At 50.5% G+C, this 19,422-nt stretch overlaps 1 protein-coding gene across 1 annotated transcript in view; it reads right to left on the bottom strand.

The window, feature by feature from the left end:
• The window catches only part of LOC119435216 (E3 ubiquitin-protein ligase DTX4-like), a 62,276-nt gene extending 55,121 nt beyond the window's left edge, over positions 1-7,155 (bottom strand). Inside the window, exons 1-2 of the mRNA XM_049659747.1 lie at positions 6,804-7,155; positions 6,570-6,715 (exon numbers count right to left, since the gene is read on the bottom strand). Coding sequence (XP_049515704.1) covers positions 6,570-6,715; positions 6,804-7,032 — 375 coding nt within the window. The 5' untranslated portion in view covers positions 7,033-7,155. The remainder of the gene's footprint in view (positions 1-6,569; positions 6,716-6,803) is intronic.
• Positions 7,156-19,422: the final 12,267 nt, after the last annotated feature.

Raw genomic sequence — 19,422 nt, 5'->3', positions numbered from 1 at the left:
AGCGGTGCAAGAAAGGAAACGAGTACAGCCGGCAGACGATAACATTTCTTCCCGTTGCCTTTGCAGTAGGGGAAAAACAAATCTGATTACCAGAAGATTCATAGAATAAAATATAGTGCAATAGAGTAATAATGAAACACAATAATAAAGAACTTGATATATTGATATGAACGAGGAAATTTAAAAGAATCACGCAGACGATATTGTTACAACGCTGGGAACAAGGTGGAAGAAGAAGGGCACGAGCTGGTGTCGGAAGACAACAACGTTAAGGACTTGCCTGCGCTGCCTGTCTCGGAATATCAGCTGTAAATAGATTTCACTGTTACTTCCATCCTTGTGTCACATTTTGGTGGAGCTGCGGGGTACATCTCATGCGAGACGGAGCTCCGAAGCAGACGTAGCCTGGCCGTTACCACCATGCCGACTGATGAAGCGGCTACAACGGCGACCACAACGGTGCCCACCATGCCAACCGTCACCTTGGCTCAGCCCCGCGACCCTGGCACGTTTACGGAGACCGACAACCTGGACGTCTAAGATTGGCTCTGGCTATACGAGCATGTCAGTGAAAGTAACAGGTGGGACCAGACCGTTATGTTAGCCAATCTGATCTACTACTTGAACGGCACGGCAAGGGTCTGGTTTCAGACACACAAAGAGGAGCTAACGAGTTGGGAGCAATGTAAGAAACAGCTCGGCAACCTTTTTGGGAGGACAGTTGGGCGACAACGAGCCGCGAAGAGGGAACTCGGAACTCGCGCCCAGACGTCAACCGAGTCATACATGACATATATTCAGGACGTTCTTGCCCTTTGCCGCAAGGTGGACGAGCGAATGCCGGAAGATGAAAAGGTGAACCATGTGCTGAAGGGCATAGCTGACGATGCCTTTAACCTGCTCGTGTACAAGAACTGCACCAGCATCGACGACATCATAAGTGAATGCAGACATTTCGAAGAAGCTAAAGGCCATCGAATTGTCCATCACTATACCCGTCTTCCGAATACAGCCGCTACATCATCGTGCGAAGACCATTCCTCGCCCCAGCCAACCACGTCCGAAAGCATTGTGCGCATCGTTCATCGAGAGATAGAGGCCGCATCGCCGGTGAACTCCCAGACGTATGCCCCGAACGATTTTTGACCGACGGTTTCCCTAATCCAGTCTGTCGTTCCCGAAGAACTGGCGAACCTTGGTGTTCCCTCCGTTTGCCCCATCAACCTATCCGATGCCTTTACTACTACTGTCCCGGCTCCGCGGAACCAGTACCTCTCACGGCCCTATCGTAACCCAATGGAATGGCGAACACCAGATGACGGGCCTATTTGCTTTAACTGCCGACATGTTGGACATATTTCTCGTCACTGAACCTCACTGTTGCAGTACTGTAGCAACACCTGGACACGCTACTGATGCAGTCACTGAACATCACTGTTGCAGTACTGCCGCAACACCTGGACATGCTCATTTCGATCTCCATTCCAACCAGACCATCGCTCACCAGGTAGTCGCCCGCCGCCGCAAGAACCCACAGAGCCTTACCACCGTGCTGAGACCTCGCCACCTACACGGCCGAGTCGTTTGGCTTATCCTCGATGGCCCCTGCCTCACCCAGCTACTGTTCGCCGTTCTCCGTCGCCCGTGTACCGGCGCTCGTCGGAAAACTGACGGGTGCAGCTCCGAGGGGTGACGCTGCTACATCGACCCGGACTGAAATTCCTCTGCTGACCCTGCCGATGGATATAAATTTACTTCAGGTGTATGTGGATGGTGTCCTTGTGACGGCTTTGTTGCCGGCGCGCACATCTCTGTTATGAGTGACCATCTTCGACGCCTGACTAAAGTCATCACACCTGCTGCGTCCTGTGTTGTGCGGGTCGCTGATGGCAGAACACCGGCCGTCATAGGAATGTGCGCTGCTCGTGTCATTGTCGCCGGCCGTCAGACCTCTGTTCTTTTCACTATTCTGGAAGAATGTCCCCACGACGTTATTTTGGGTCTCGATTTTCTATCAGCGCATTCGGCGTTGATTGATTGCTCCACGGGACTTGTTCAGTTTGATTTGCCCTGCTCTTCTGACCCTCCTCAGGAAGTTTCCAGCAGATTGTGTTCAACCGAGCAAATTCGTCTTGCCCCCCAAGCTATGACGTGCGTCGTTCTTTCGCCCTCGCCACATGTGCCTGACGGCGATTACATCGTCTCTCCTATTTCGGACGTCCCCCTGACCCATAACATTGCACTTCCTCACACTGTCGTCATTGTTACGAACAATTCCACGTGCCTGCCTATTCTAAACTTCGGACCATACAGCCACGTTCTACCGCAAGACATAGGTTTAGGCGCGCTGTCATCTTGCGAAGACTACCAACTCGGCCTTGACGACTGAAACGTCGTCTCAAGGTGCTTCATCGCCCTTCTTCACGAACTACCTTACCCGACGTCTCTAACATGATTTCTCCTGATCTCGCGCCTCAGCACGCCGACCAGTTACGTCGTTTTCTCGCCTCATTCAGCGACATTTTTTACTTCGATGGTCGCCCTTTAGGGCAGACTTCCATTGCGAAACACGTCATTGACACTGGCGACGCCCATCCGATTCGCCGGAGACCATATCGGGTGTCCTTGCATGAGCGACAAGTTATTCAAACGGAAGTCGAAAAGATGCTTTCTCTGGGCATTGAGCCGTCTTCAAGCTTGTGGGCGTCCCCTGTAGTCCTAGTTAAAAAAGGACAACACCTGGCACTTCTGCGTGGACTACCGGCACTTGAACAATATAACAAAAAAAGATGTTTATCCTCTCCCCCGCATCGATGACGCGCTGGACTGCCTTCACGGTGCGAAATATTTTTCTTCCATCGACCTTCGGTCCGGCTACTGGCAGATTGCTGTAGACGACATGGACTGCGAGAAGACAGCGTTTGTAACACCAGATGGCCTATACCAGTTCAAAGTCATGCCTTTCGGCTTGTGTAATGCCCCAGCCACGTTCGAACGTATGATGGACGCACTTCTGCATGGACTCAAGTGGTCCATCTGTCTTTGTTACCTAGATGACGTCATCGTTTTCGCTCCTACGTTTGCCACACACCTCGAGCGCCTTTCATTAGTTCTTTCTGTATTTCGAAATGCTGGCCTCCAGCTTAATTCGTCTAAGTGTCACTTCGGTCACTGCCAAATCACTATCCTTGGCCATCTTGTTGACTCATCTGGTGTGCGCCCAGACCCAGATAAAGTGCGGGCTGTGCAGAATTTTCCCGTACCGACCAGCGCCAAGGATGTACGGAGCTTTGTGGGCCTGTGTTCTTACTTCCGCCGCTTTGTTCACAACTTTGCGGAAGTCGCCCGACCTCTTACTGCACTTCTGAAAGCTGATGCTTCATTTACCTGGGGCCCTGAGCAAGCGACCGCCTTCTCGAAACTCATCTCCCTGTTGACATCTCCACCTATTTTGACGCACTTCGACCCGGTCTGTGCCTACGGAAGTCCGCACTGACGCCAGTGGTCATGGAATCGGCGCAATTTTGTCTCAGCGTCAGCGAGGGAATGACCGTGTGATTGCATACGCAAGTCGTTTGCTTTCGGCTGCTGAACGCAACAATTCTATCACCGAGCGAGAGTGCCTTGCACTTGTCTGGGCCGTCGCGAAATTTCGTCCATACTTATACGGTTGGCCATTTACAGTCACTACAGACCGCCACGTGCTGTGCTGGCTCTCTTCCCTGAAGGACCCTACCAGGCCGCCTCGGTCACTTCAGGAGTACCCGTACACCGTGGCCTACAAGTCGGGTCGTTTACACCAACATGTTGACTGTCTGTCACGTCATCCTGTGGACCATCCGGATATTTGTGCGACCGACACTCCTGCTCCCTCGCTCTCTGCATTCGCTGACCTCGCCACCGAGCAGCGCCGTGACCCCTATATACGTGACGTCATGGACAAGCTCGCGTCTGCGCCGTCTGACCCCTCCCTTCGACTGTTTCTCATCCAGGACGGCACGTTGTATCGGCGCAGCATGCACCCTAGTGGTCCCGAGCTGCTGTTTGTCATTCCCCGCCATCTGCGTGCCACCATTCTCTCTCAGTTACACGATGTACCCACGGCTGGTCACCTTGGCGTCTCTCGCAAGTACAATCGTGCACGACGCCGATTCTTTTGGCCCGGTCTATACCGATCTGTCAACCGCTACGTCGCTTCTTGCGAGTTATGTCAGCGCCGGAAAAAGCCACCTCTACTCTCAGCTGGTCGCCTTCAACCTATCGACGTGCCATCCAAACCGTTCTTTCGCATTGGGTTAGACCTGCTTGGACCTTTCCCTATATCCGCTTCTGGCAACAAGTGGATTGCTGTCGCTACCGACTATGCAACTCGGTACACGATCACCAAAGCTCTTCCGACATCCTGCACGACCAACGTCGCTGAATTTCTTTTGCACAACATCATCCTTCATCACGGCGCTTCTCATCAACTTCTTACAGACCGCGGCCGGTATTTCCTCTCCCGAGTTGTGGACGACCTACTCCGTTCTTCCGCCACCAAGCACAAGCTCACTACTGCCTACCATCCGCAGACGAACGGCTTGACTGAGCGCCTTAATCGCACCATCACCGACATGCTATCAATGTATGTTTCCGATGCCCACCGTGACTGGGACAATGCTCTCCCCTTCGTCACATTCGCGTACAATTCGTCGTGTCACGACACAGCCGGTTACCTCACCTTTATCTATTGTACGGCCGCGACCCCGTATGCCTTTTCGACAACCGTCCTGCCCCGCTCGATTCTACTTCGGAATACGCCCGAGACGTCATTGCCACAGCCGACAGCACGTCAAATTGCTCGTCGCCTTTCTAATTCCCAGAACAAGCAGAAGAACACATATGATGGTCGCCAACGTGACGCTAATTTCCTTCCCGGGGACCTTGTCCTTCTATGGTCTCCTAGCCGCCACGTGGGCCTATCAAAAGCTAGTCGCGCTACGCTGGTCCTTACTGGGTCCTCCGCCAGGTGACAGCTGTAACATACGACAGCTGTCACCTGGCGGAGGACCCAGTAAGGACCAGCGGGAGTCGGTCACGACTCCCGCTTGCTCTGCCCAGCCTCCCCGTGACGTCGTGCATGTTGGCCGCCTCAAACGCTACCAGTCTTCATCTACATAAGACGCACCGGGACGGTGCTTCCACGCCGGAGGGCCATATGTTACAACGCTGCGAACAAGGTGGAAGAAGAAGGGCACGAGCTGGTGTCGGAAGACAACAACGTTAGGGACTTGCCTGCGCTGCCTGTCTCTTGTATTATCAGCTGTAAATAGATTTCACTGTTACTTTCATCTTTGTGTCACAAATATGTATACGCAGACCACACACAGACTGCGTGAATCTGCAGACGCTGCAGAAGGCATGTAACTTCAGCCTTGGACGCATGAAGCTTGCTTGAGTTAATTATACAGATGGGATAACGTAAACGATCACATTATGTTATACTGCTGTGGGCCATCATGTAAGTCAGAACAAAGCAAGGAATCTAGCATCAGTTTTCACAGTTACATAAAAGCTTTGCGATGCGTATTCGACGGACCAAACAAACACGTAAACAATCACTCGATCAGTTGTTTTTTTTCCTTGTGTGGAGCGGCACAATATTTTCACATAATGGCAAACCTAGAAAGAATTCGTCTACTATTTTACACGTTATTACATAGCGCTACAATGAGTACACTTAAACAATTTTGGCATACTAGCTGTTGTCTTCGCAAGAAATTGTCACATATGCTAGCAGTCCGCCACAGATGAGCAGGTGCCCACATTCGAACGCCGCCCAGCCGCCGCCGAGTAGCAGACGGATGGATGAGGCTGAACCCTTTAAACCGGGCAGTGGCATACGCCACCTGGCCATGACTATTAACATATTTTGTACTTTGTGGCGGGTGAAATTTCACCCCTGCCTTGATTTTATCCACCAATCAGATAACCTCTGTTTGGTTATTTCTACCCGCTATTTGGTTAGTCTATTTTGCCTTCACTGTCCCTAAACCCCAATGCTTTGAAAAAATCAGCCCCGTTGCCTTGCACTGTAGGGTTAAGCCCTTTACAGACAAGTATGAGGTGTTCAGCCGTTTCCTCTTCTTCTCCACACGCACAGCACAACGTGTCTATACCTTGGTACTTGACTCGGTACATCTTAGTCCGCAATACAGACGAACAGGTTATAAAAGCGCCACCTATGGCCACCAGTTGAACGAGAGTGGGCGCACGCGGCTCCCATAGAAGCCGGGTATCTGTGCAGGTCTGGAGTTCCAGTAGGTCGTGGTTGTGCGCACCGATTTCACTTTTAAAGACTGAAGTGACGCGGGCTATTTCCGCCCGAATCCGCGCCTCGTTGGCGGAGCAAGTGAGAGCGATCTGGCGCGGAGCGAGTTGATCCGAAACGACCAGTGGAAAGCACCAAAGAGGAAAGCGCGAACCCGCTCCTGATCGACCAGTTAAATTGGAATTCGTTGCCGCGGAGCAAGAAATCCTGCTCCGAATCGACCAGTGAAAAACGCCATTAGAAACGAAATTTCACATACCTGTTCCTTGGCTTTTTCAATGAGGCAAGAGAGATGAACGCTGTAAGGATACCACTCTCCGCTGTTCGTTCGCCATTCCCAGTTGACTCCTTTCGCCGGAGCGCTGTCAAGAGGATACAGATTCCTTCGTACCGGGGAAGCAGCACCTGTAATTTTGTCATGCACCATCACGCTTACGACAGGCATCAGACTACAGCACGTGCAGCGAGGGCCACGGAGAGTATGTGCGCTTACAGTGATCCGGTTCGTCGCCAAAGACTTGCTGCATTTTCACAACATCAACAAAGTGAGCTTTGACACCGCTGCACGAGATGTCAATCGGTACTTTCGTTTCATCCTTGCTTTCCGACTTGATCCTCGCCCGTTCAAGCTTTTCGCAGACGTCCGGCGGGTACGCCGTCCATGTTCCCGAGAAATGGACATATTCCCACACCGCTACAGATAGCGTTACAGCATTAGCCATTATCTAATGTTCTTTGTGGCCTATTAAAACTCCACTAATGTTTAAAATCTCAGACTCCGCACACACGGCACAGCCTGATTTCAATGGATTTCACGACCAGCTTACCGCGCGGCTACCCTTGTGTTTGCTTGTTTTCCAACACATGCTGATATCGATACTAGCGAGGCTATCCTAATAAAAAAAGACGACATAAAATATTTTCCTAACGCAGAAAAAAATGAACAATAAATAAACTTGTCATTTTATGTTGAAAATGTCTTGCGTAGCATTTTTGGCTGTTCTTGCGGTAATTTAGCGCTCGTTTTTGCGATACTTAGCTTCTGTTTTCGTTGCGAGGCGGAAGCCGCAGAACCATGCGAATCGCGGCAATTTCAAATTACACACTCTATTTCAAGTTCTCGTATTATGGCTATAGGTGCTCTGTGTTATGGCCACCATACGCGTACGATAGATTCTTCGGTTTTGTTAGATATTTTCGTGCTAAATATGCTCATATTAGCACGAAAATATAGGCTCATATTGGCTCGAGTTTTGCTTCTGCCTGGTTATGCACTTTCATAAGCGGCGTTTAGGGCATGTGGGTGCTTTTTGGAACGACAGCCAAATATGCTGCGGCTTTGTGCACCTTTCAGCTTAATTCAACTTCACCAGTTGTTGTGCTAACATTTATGTTTCCTAAGAATTAGATGGCATAATCAGAGTCGTGTACCAAATAAAGCGTAGAGAAATGTAATAATGAAGACGGGAAAACCAGAAAACAGTTACATTGCTCGCTCAGCTATTATAATTTATAATGATTCCTTAAGTGCCAGAATTCGTCGTAAAAGAATATAATGCTAGGAAACGCGAGATTCACATGCTCTCGAATTCAATACTACATACGGTAGGTTGTATCGGTATATCGGTAAAATATTAAAATTCTTGCTTTTCAACCAAGGTTCCAGCAGAACATGGTCAGCAGAACTCGCTGTTTCGAAACGTGACGAAATAAGTAAAAAATAAATGAAACACGAACCATACTGTGCGTGTGGGCCGTTATGTCCCGTTTCGAAGTCCGTTCTTGTGCAAAAACATACAGCCACGTTGCCTACGCGTCGTTGCGAATATGTTAAGACTGCCGGCGCGCCGGTGGTGACGGAAGCTGAATTCTGAATTGGTAAACTCGTTTTCACTGCGTCAATTGATTGAAAGTCATTTAGGCGCAGGTCCTATGTGGGGATGAACGGGGCGTTGCCAGACTACAAAGTCGTTCACATGGTTATGGTTTCCAGTCGTTTGAGTGACGGTCACTTGTGCTGATGCTGTGTGCGATCAGGAGCCTGGTTTATCAGTCCCCCTAAACCACCCTTATCAGGCCCCTCTGACTACCATATGTGGCAGATAATAGCTGCGTGTTAGGATCAGCGAGCAACGCTTCACGGTAATTCGTGCAATGTAAAGCTTGTATGGTCATTCTTCCTGTATCGAACGCAGAACATTGCCATAATAAATGATGAAGGTCTGCGCGGTAGCGCAGCCCGCAGATCTTGCACGTCACTGTAGTAATGTCGGGTTGTTGCCTTGTTGCTATAGAGTGTGGTGTGTAGGCTGAATTTGCGAAAAACCTTGTTGTCGAAGACCTCTTGAGAGCGTGAAAGGGGGGACTTGCTCGAAAAGGGGACAGGTGGGGTGACCTGCTGAAAACGCCGTCTACTTCAAGTGCGCAGGGACGTGCGCACATATAGTATAGTTCATGGTGGTTACCGAGGGAGCCATATGGAGCTCATACGTGTTCACCCTGAGGGGTGGGGGCAGAGAAAGATTGGTCGACCCACCTGCGGAAGCAGCAGCGGCGTGTGCCGCCGTATTGCCCCCGGGTACACCAGTATGTCCCGGCGTCCAGATGATTTCTCTCGGAATGTTTCATTTTTCGTGCCTACGAACGATGCGTTGAATAGCAGAAGCTGTAGCATCCTCCGAGGCTGGGCGAAATATTTCAGAGTAGGCTGTGTGTGAATCAGTGAACTTTAAAAACACGGACCGGTTTCTGTATGGTGTATGGGAGGCTTGCAGTCGCTCCCCAGATAGCAGGGAGTTCAGCATGCACTGGGGAACCGCATGGAAGGTCGCAGCTGTAGGCCCCTTATAGGCCTGTTCACCAGAGAGCCATGTCAGCGTAGATATCAATTGTATCTAAGCTCGCTGACTTGAGTTGTCGCGTGGCAAGTAGTTGGCGGGCAGCAGCGTTATTGCGAGGTATGGGACGACGGAACCGTCGAGAAGCAATCGGGGTTTCCCATGAGGGTAAGGACAGGTTGAGAGGGAGCGCATCGTCATGTTGTTGATAATCCCAAGCCACAAGGCGGCGGCCTTGTGGCGTGTTTTCCATGCGGACATGATGTCGAGTGTGGGCTTCGCGGATGACGTCTTGCAGTGAAGGCAAGCGCACAGCGCGTTCAAATTTAGGTATCTTAGTGTGTTTAGGGAGTCCTGTGATAGTGCGGAGGGTGGCCCTATGAAGGCGTTCCAAATTTCGGATGTCTGTTGGGGAGTTGTATATGGGAGCGCCGTACAAAATCTTTCCAGCGGCGAGAGTCGCTGGAAAGATTTTGTCGGACTCTCGCGACATGCCTGTCGCGAGAGTTCGACAGGCGTGTTGTCGAGCTCCCCCGTATTTGTTTGAAAATCGACGTATCATATGTAACATGGATGGCCATGCCTGTCGCAGTACGCGTACCCACTTTTGTGGGCTGTTGCAGCTGGCAATAGGTAGATCTGGGACTTTGATCTGTCCATTGATCTGTCCGTTTTTTGATTGCATGGTGTGCGCTCTAATGTGGAGCGAGATGTACATGTTGGGGTTGGTGCGATGCTTGCCGTCTGTGCTGATAAGTTCTATTTTATGCGGAGCGAGCTGCAGACCTATTTCCTTAAAAATTGCCTCTAAACTGAGTAGGGCTGCCTGCAGCTCGGTCTGCATCATTTCTTTGCCAACATATAGTCTGCTGCTTCTACCAATATAATATAGTCATCGGCGCAGATGGCAAATCTAGCCGTTATGTCCTGCTCAAGGTTTTCCGCTACCTCGGGGCGCTATAACGTAAAATGATTCCAAACTGTTTTGATTCCGATTTCTGCAATCAGCCTCCACGATTGGTCAAAAATTTTTGGGCCACTCCCAACTTCGCCTGTCTGTCACGCGACGTCCCGAAAACCGCCATACCTCCCCATCTGATATAACGTGTACACACTGATTATGCATGATTAAACCACGCAAAAGAAAAATAATCATTCCTGATTCGATGCCTTTTCACCATTAGCCATCTGCTATTGGTACAATGTTTTCTGGCTACGCCCACTTCGCCTGTCTGTCACGCAACCTCACAAAACCGCGAAAACTCACCACATAAATATGACATGTACGCGAAAAAATGCATTAATATGCCAAAAAAAAACTGAAAATATTTCTGAATAGCCACAGACTGCCCCGTTCCGAAAGGAATAGAAGATGGCTGCCGGCCGATCGCTCAGGCCCTCGCTACTCGCACCTGCCGGTGAGCATGTTTATTTGCACATGATAAACCTTTTTGCGTGGAAGTAAAACGTTATCGAGCCCCTTTCGGTACGTATACGACATCGCTCTGCCAACTCTTCCTTGCTGAAAATCCGTTTTAGCGGCATTCTTATCCTTCCGTTGCACGCCGCCGGGATTTTCGACCAGCCACCGCAAGCTAAGTAAGGCGAAGCGGACCAATCGAAGAAGCCGGCACCGCCCTCTTCATGCGGTTACCTATTTTCACTGTGCTGGCTCGGCCCCATCGAAACCCTCTCCACTAGAGCGTGCTCCTCGCCTCTTGTCAGCCAATTAGATACGAAAAACCGTTTAGTGTAGACAATGTTATAGGTTTTGAAAGCGAACAAAGGTGACCTTCTATAAACGAGGAGAATGTTTGATTGGGTTGTTCAGACAACGCTGCGGGTGACCGCTCGATGCTTGCGTCGGTGGTTACGTAAATTTGACGTCAGGAGTTTGGAATTAAAACAGTTTGGAATCATTTTACGTTACAGCGCCCCTGCTCATGACCAGATTAAAAAGCGTAGATCCTAAGATGGATACCTGTGGAACACCTCTATCCGGGTAATAAGTCCTTGGGCTTCATCCAGCTAACGTGTCACTTAAGCGAATTGGTCGGGCAGCAACAAAATTTGTGATCCATTGCTGCGGACGCTGGCTGGGGTAGCGGTTAGCTAGCTCTTTAAGAATGACGTCATGGCGAACATTATCAAACGCTTTTTGCATTTCAACGGCCAGCAAGTAGTCAGGCAGCGTCTTCCGTGATGTGCGATTAACAACGCACCGTAGCAGCCAAAGGCAATCATGGGTGCATAGGTTAGGCCGAAAACCCACCTGGGCTGGGTAGTAGCCTGGCCCTATTATCTCGAGGTAATAGGACATACAGGTGTTAATCATTCATTCGATGAGTTTACAGAGAGTCGAAGTCAATGTGATTGTCGGAGGTTTTTGTAGTTTTGTCTCCTTTCCGTGTTTTGGTATGGGATAAATGAAAGAGAGCTTAAGTTAGTCTGGTACGCTGCCTGAAGCCCAGAGGTCAATCCAGCACCAGGAGGGCATCCTGAGCTTCTTCGCCAAGGTTGCGCAGTTCTTTGCCACGTTATTTGGTCGTGGCCTGGCACCGATCGAGGGCGGCCTTGCTTGATTGTTGCTAGCATTTCTCTCTTGCTAAATGGGCGATCAAGATCTGGATCAGGTTCCGTTATGGCGCAGGTGTTCGGAGGTTTGGGCGGAGTGAGCGAAGCGTTAGGAAAGAAACTCGTGATAATTTCCTCTTCTACCTTTGCGGGAAATGTTTTCATGAAGAGCTCGGTCAGAGGAGAGTGACCTTTTCCTTTCCCTCTGAGGCTGCGAAAAATGCCCCAAGACTCTGGAGTCCCGTGACGCGCCCAATGTACTCGCAGGTGAATGGCCAGGCTTCGCTTTGAAGACGGCGCTGATATTCGCCTATGAGCTTAAACTGGCGCTTTACCTTCATAAGGTCAGCATGTCGTCTGCCGCGCGAGTGGTATCTCTGTATACTAAATAGTCTGCTCTTCTCCAGAGGTTGGCTAAATGATTGTCCATTGGTTGAGTAAGGTCATCGCATGGGACTGTTTCTCGTGCCACTGAACGGTTCTGCTGAAAAATGTCCAGGAGACTCTCAACCGTCGTGAAGGATACACAACACGAGTCCGAAAGGTGCCCCACTTAGTTATTGCTGTCGTCGTTTTAACGCGGAGGCATTTGCGATTAACTGTAAAAAAATATCGGGAGATGATCGCTCCCCCATGACTGGCTAGAGGCGGTTCAGTGCCGTACGAATCTGGAGCTGGCGAGGGTACAAGATCTGGGGTCGTGTCTTTCTGCGCTTTATGTAGTCCGATTCTGGTAGGGGTGTTGGGGCTGTTACGAATTTCTACGGAACAAGGTTCAATAGCTTCATAGATATATTTGCCGCGTTGGTTAGGCTTCGAGACACACAAGGCAGGGTGGTGTGTGTTAAAGTCAGCTCCAGTAAGCAGATTACGGTTTTGAGCTTCCTGCTTAATGGTTTCCAGCCACTTGTAGGACACGGCTACAAAAGGTTTTTGCCCTGGTGGACAAATTTTAACAGAAACTATTTCGCGATGTTTAGCAATAAGGCCAGGAAGGTCCAGCTAGGTGGCTGGGCAGTCATTGCGGACAATACGCGCTGCCTGGCCTTTGGGGATCTTCCGTTTGGGTTTGATGGTAGGAGTTTGGAAAGCGCGCTAACCAGGAAGAGTGAAGGTGCCGCGCGTCTCCTGGAGAAGAAGGAATAATGGGCGATGTCTTTGAACATATTTGCGGATTGTGGAGCACGTTTGATTAAAACTACGACAGTTCCACTGCACCCCCTGAGCTGACGAGCTCATGAAGGTGGCAATAGTTTACGGCGCTTATTGTCATCTTTGAGGACATTGCGCTGCAGTTCGTCGAACATGTTTTGAAACCGAGTCTGTATGCCTTTTAGCGCTTGTGTCAGAGTGTTGACCATATCTGATCGAATCGTTTGCTCCAGTTTACTGTGTTCTTGAGACCGTTCTTCTCTGAGGAGCCCAATAATTTGAGAGTAAGCGGAATCCCTGTCCGTGATCGGTTTAACACGATGTGTCGGACAGTGACTCTGTCGGTTATTTCGGGAACGACTGCGTTTAGAAGTAGGGGACCGATTTCCTTTCTTCGGGCTCAGCACGAGCTCGCGGAGTCTCTGATTGTCCTTCCGTAATTCTTGAATTTCCTGGCGAAGGCTGGCGACAAGCTGAGTCAGATCGGGAGGAGCAGCCTATTGCGCCCAGGTGACTTGTTTGGTCGTCGATGATGTAGACTCTGTGGACAATGTCATATGTGTTGAATTATTAGTGCTGCGAGTGGAGGCGGATTTAGAAAGATTGTCACTTTTAATAAACAGGCGACTTCTAAAAGAGGCCGTTAAGGTAAGTCCGAGTCGCCAAAGGGGCAGCGCAGCACCGACAAAAGACCAAGGTGCTAGCTCGTGAACAAGACTGTCCTCGTCTTCTTCTGGAAGCAAGGGGCACAAGCGCGTGGCATTACCCCTCCTCCCAGACGAGCATCGACTCGATGCTAAACATGGACGGGCAGAAAGACTTGTCCCAGGAGAAACGTAATGGTACGGAAACCACGACTATTGTGGTGTGCGATATAGTTTTAACGGCACTACGTGCACAATCTCGAGCCGCGGTTGTCGGCGTCGTGCTGGCTGGGTGCCGTCAGGAAGAACTTCATAAGTGAGGTCACTCACTCGCCGAAGCACTTTGTAAGGGCCGAAGTACCGACTGAGAAGTTTTTCTGAAAGGCCTTTAAGGCGGACGGGGGTCCAAACTAGCACTTGGTCACCCGGTTGGTACCCAACTTGTCGGTGGCGAAGGTTGTAGTGTCGCGCGTCAATACACTGTTGTTTCCTGATGTTCACGCGAGCCAGTTAGCGTGCTTCCTCGGCACGTTGCACGAAACGTTCAGTGTCTTCATAAAGATTGTCAGAATTGTCACATGGTAACATGGCTTCTAACATTGTCTGCACTTCGCGGCCGTAAACAAGAGCAAACGGCGTGAATCGTGTGGTCTCTTGCGTAGCGGTGTTGTACACAAACGTGACGTACGGTAGTACCTCGTCCCACGTTTTATGCTGCACGTCTATGTACATCGACAGCATGTCGGTCATTGTTTTGTTAAGCCTTTCGGTTAAGCCAGTTGCTTGAGGGTGATAGGCAGTCGTCATTCGGTGCGTGGTGTAACTCAGCTGAAAAACTTCTTCAAGCAGCCTTGCCGTAAACGCCGCTCCTCGATCTGTGATGACACAGGATGGGGCTCCATGACGTAGTACGATGTTCTGTACGAAAAACTGTGCAACCTCAGAAGCTGTGCCTTTAGGAAGAGCCTTTGTTTCAGCATAGCGGGTTAAATAGTCCGTGGCGATGATTATCCACTTGTTTCCGGAAGTAGACAACGGAAACGGGCCTAGGAGGTCCATGCCGACTTGATCGAAGGGCCCTCGAGGCAGCTCGATAGGATTCAGCAATCCCGCAGGCTTCACATTCGGCGACTTTCGGCGTTAGCATTCACGGCAGACTTGGACGTATCGTTTAACACAAGTGGCGAGTTTCGGCCAGTAGTACGATTTTCGTACCCTGGCAAGGGTTCGTGTGAAACCCAAGTGGCCAGAGGCAGGCTCGTCGTGGCATGCGAACAGGATTTCGTCACGAAGCTCTGCGGGTACGACCAAAAGATAAGTATTGTTGCTGGAAGCAGAATTCTTCTTGTATATATGACGCCCTGTCGTAAACAAAACGACGACAAACCGCGAGCAATTTGCGGGGGCAGAGTGACGTTGCGGCCTTCTAGATGTTCAATTATGGGGAACAATTCACAGTCTGCTCGCTGCCGTGTCGATACGTCTGTCCCGCTTATGGCGCCGAGAAAAACGCTGTCGTCTTCGATGTGCTGATCGGCAGATTCAACAGGTGCGTGCGAAAATGTGCCGGCATCATCGTGTGTGCGGCCTGACTTGTGCACGATGGTCACGTCGTATTCCTGCAGGCGCAGGCTCCACCGTGCCAGTCGTCCAGAAGGGTCTCTTAGGTTTGCCAGCAAGCATAAGGAGTGATGATCCGTCACGACCTTGAATGGGCGGCCATAGAGGTAAGGTAGAAACTTGGCAAGTGCCCATATGACGGCAAGACACTCTTTCTCCGTGGTACTGTAATTGGACTCGGGTCGTGATAGGGTGCGACTGGCGTAAGCTATGACCCTTTCGTCGTTCTCCTGCCGCTGTACGAGCACCGCACCCAGACCGACGTTACTGGCGTCGGTATGAATTTCTGTTTCGGCGTCCTCGTCGAAATGTCCAAGAACCGGGGGCGATGCCAGGCGATGTCGAAGCTCGGCGAAAGCTGCTTCTTGTTCAGAGCTCCAGATGAACAGCGTGTCGTCTCTAGTGAAACGAGTAAGTGGTGCAGCAATTTTAGAGAAATTGCGTATAAAGCGCCGGTAATATGCTCACAATCCCAGGAAGCGTCGAACGCTTTTCCTTGTCTGTAGGAGTCGGAAAAGCAGCTACAGCGGCAGTTTTCTCGGGATCGGGACGGACGCCTTCCGCGCTCACGACATGCCCAAGAAACTTCAATTCTTCATAACCGAAGTGACATTTCTGAGGATTTAACGTGAGGTTAGCCGATCGGATTGCCTCGAGCACTTGCCGCAGTCGCTTAAGATGTCCGGAGAAGCTGCCTGAAAATAGGAACACATCATCCAGGTAGACGAGACAGGTTTGCCATTTTAGGTCAGCGAGCACCGTGTCCATCATCCGTTGGAAGGTTGCCGGAGCAGAGCACAACCCGAACGGAAGTACTCGGAACTCGTAAAGTCCATCCGGAGTGACAAAGGCTGTTTTCTCCCGGTCACGCTCGTCTACCTCAATTTGCCAGTACCCACTTTTCAAGTCAAGGGAGGAAAAATACTTGGCTCGCCGTAGCCGGTCAAGAGACTCATCTATGCGCGGCAACGGATAAACGTCCTTCTTTGTGACGTTGATGAGTTTACTGTAATCAAACACAGAAGCGAGCGTGCCCGTCCTCTTCTTTAACAGGACAACCGGTGACGACCACGGACTTTGAAGCTGGATGACGCCATCGTCATCATTCCTTGACTTGTCGTTGAATTGCTTCTCGTTCTTTCGCGAAACACGATATGCTGCTGGTGAAGGACGTGCTCTCGTAAGTCATTCTCCTATGCGTGATTGGTCTGACTGACTTTTGACGATCGAGCAAAGCAGTCCTTGAATTCACGCAACAGTCCCCGCAGTGCCGCCTTATTGTCCTCACAGCTCGTTATGATGTCGATATCTGGGACGCATTCTTCATCGCTGTCGCTTTCTCCACAGCGAAACACTCAATGACGTCCTCCCAGGCTTCAGCGTAAGCGACGGCAGTGCCCCGGAAGTGGTGTCGGTGCTCATTTGTGAAATTGGTGATCAAGACGTCAGCTTGGCCATCCCTAACGTCAATGATTCCTCGAGCCACGCTAATTCCGAGGGTAAGTAGAAAGGAGACGTTACACTCTGCGAGGACTTCGCCTTCATGTATGCCCTCGGACGTTACCGGAATCATGACACTAGCACGAGGTGGTATCTTGACGCTGTCGTCGGAAATTCGAAGAGCGGCTGTGCAGCGGCTGGCGTCTCGTGTCGTCGCTTTCTTTGTAGAGAAAGAGATGCAGCGTCGGCGGAGGTCGATGATGGCGCCATACTCTCGAAGAAAGTCTATGCCGAGTATTAATTCACGGGCTCATTCTCGGAGAACAAGGGAGCTGATCGGAAACGTAGAATTTTGAATTTCTACCCGAGAAGTGCACACACCAAGCGGTTTGACGACATGTCCGCCAGCTGTCCGTACGTGCGTGCCTGTTCATGGCGTAACGACTTTCTTTAAACGGCTTGACAGTTTTCCGCTGATAATCGAATAGTCAGCGCCTGTATCGATTAATGCAGTAACATTTCGACCGTCGATCAGCACAGGTATATTCATGGAAAAGTCTCCAGCCTGAGATACTGGCATCGTCAAGTCTCCGTCGGTCTGAGGTCGCTTCGATTGGAGGTCTTCGGCACGTCCAGTATCAGCGGCCTCGCCTCGAAAGGTCGCTGACGTCAGTTTTCCAGGCGAGGGCTCGGAGATCGTCCTTGCGACATCTGCCTTGCACCTCCCGAATAGGATGGTCGTGGTGACGGCGATCGCGACTGGCGCCTTGATGATGGCGCGCGCTGTCGGGGGAGAAAATCTTCAATCTCGGGTGGCCACTGTCCGAAACGGGGTCGGGGTGAATTGACAGGAAACCCCTGGAGTCCAACTTAAGTATCGTAACAGCGCAAACAATACAGGGACAAAAGGAAGGAAAAACAACAACACGGCGCTGACTCTCAACTGATATTTTATTGAAGGATCGTCTAATATATATACAAAAAATTTCAAAAGAACCATGACTTGCGCAATACACAGTGATACATCAAGGCCATGGCGACAAACTAGGCATAATCAAAGTTGCAGAAGGAATGAAATTCCTTGTCATGAAGAGCGATCGATGGTTCACTGATGCATCCCGTGCCCCTAATCGTTATATTGTATGCCTCAGCGATTTCTCTTGTCAACTGGTTAGTGTGTTTAACGATGATAGAAGTCTTGTCAAAAAGGGGGCGACACCCGCATGAGTTACAATGTACCGGAAGATGACGTGGTTCAACCCCTAGAAGAGAGAGCTCATGCTCCCTAAGTCGTACGTTTACAAAGCGTTTTGTTTGGCCCACATACTCATTACCACAAGATAACGGTATTGCATACACAACGTGTTTAACCACATTTGATGTAGCTGTTCACATGTTTAACAGTGCATTTTCCTTTTGCCTGCTTATCTTTGAGCATATTGTCAATAATCGGACATATGCGCCCTATCTTATGTTTCGCGGAAAACCAAACATCAATACCGTACCTAGAACCTACGTTATTCAGCCCATGCGCCATTTTGTGCACATAAGGAACTACCGCGTTTTTTTCTTTTTTCATCTGACTTAGTTTTTCTGCTTTTGTTACTTATGTTTTTGACGCCAAGAAGCATACTTTCACACACAGAAGAAATGAGCACATTTGGGTAACCAGAGTCTTTTAAACGAGTAACTTGATCATAAAAGGCAATCTTGGTCATATGTATACACGACTTCTTCAGTGCAGCAAGAATATCAGTTGAGAGTCAGCGCCGTGTTGTCGTTTTTCCTTCCTTTTGTCCCTGTATTGTTTTGCGCTGTTACGATACTTAAGATGAATCCCAACCAACTGGCCCAACTTGTCGTCTTGTTGCCCAAGGCGGCGGTACTGGCACTCTCGGTATAAATGTCCCACCTCACCACAGTGGTAACAGAGCGGTTGACGGTCGGGCATGCGCCAAATGTCCGATTTACGCGCGGATGGCCGAGCCTCTCCAAAATAAGGAACCGCCTGCGCTGACTGAAGCGTCGCATACGGGGTGACGGCAGGTAGGGGCGCTGGTACAGCGATAGGGGGCACGAATGCATCGGCATAAGTTGCCCGCTGGTAGTAACTCATGGGTAGGAGGTGTCACCAGCGACGGGGCGGTGCATCTTAAAACGTCAGCGTAGGTAGCGCGTCGAGGTTCACTTGATGTTGTGAAGGCCTCAACTGGTGGAGCGGCCTGAAGTGCTGCTTCGTAACGTGGTGCGCCGAGCGCATGCTGCACTTCGTCACGCACGACGCTAGCGATGAAGTTGGCTGAACGCTGCTGCGTCTGATGCAGCTGTCGCAGCTCGTCGCAGAGTACCGCTTGGATAATCTCGCGAAGCGACTCGACGTCGGTCGTGAGAGCTCCCTAGGCCACTGGTAGCAGAGGAGAGATTCACTTGCCGATCGTATTGGTGCGAGTGCTGGTGCAGGGCCTTCTCCATGGCGACGGCGTCAGTTAGAAACTCCGCAACCGTTTTGGGGGACTACGAACGAGTCCACCAAAAAGCTGCTCTTTCACTCCGCGCATCAAGTGACGCAGCTTTTTGTCTTCCGACATGGTAGGGTCAGCTCGCCTGAAGAGACGCACCATGTCTTCCACGTACATAGCCACACTCTCGTTGGGTTTCTGAATGCGAGACTGGAGGGCCCATTCTGCTCGTTCTCGGCGATCGGAGCTGGCGTAGGTATCCAAGAGCCTGCGGCAGAACTCACGCCATGTTGTCAGGACGCCTTCGCGGTTCTGCAACCACGTGCGAGCGCCATCCAAAAGACAGAAATAAACGTTTTTGAGCTTCGCCTCATCGGCACATCCGT

The sequence above is a fragment of the Dermacentor silvarum genome, unplaced genomic scaffold (assembly GCF_013339745.2).
Source record: "Dermacentor silvarum isolate Dsil-2018 unplaced genomic scaffold, BIME_Dsil_1.4 Seq536, whole genome shotgun sequence".
Lineage (NCBI taxonomy): Eukaryota > Metazoa > Arthropoda > Arachnida > Ixodida > Ixodidae > Dermacentor > Dermacentor silvarum.
Note: the sequence above shows the minus strand (reverse complement) of the source record. Positions and strands in the feature narration are given on the sequence as shown.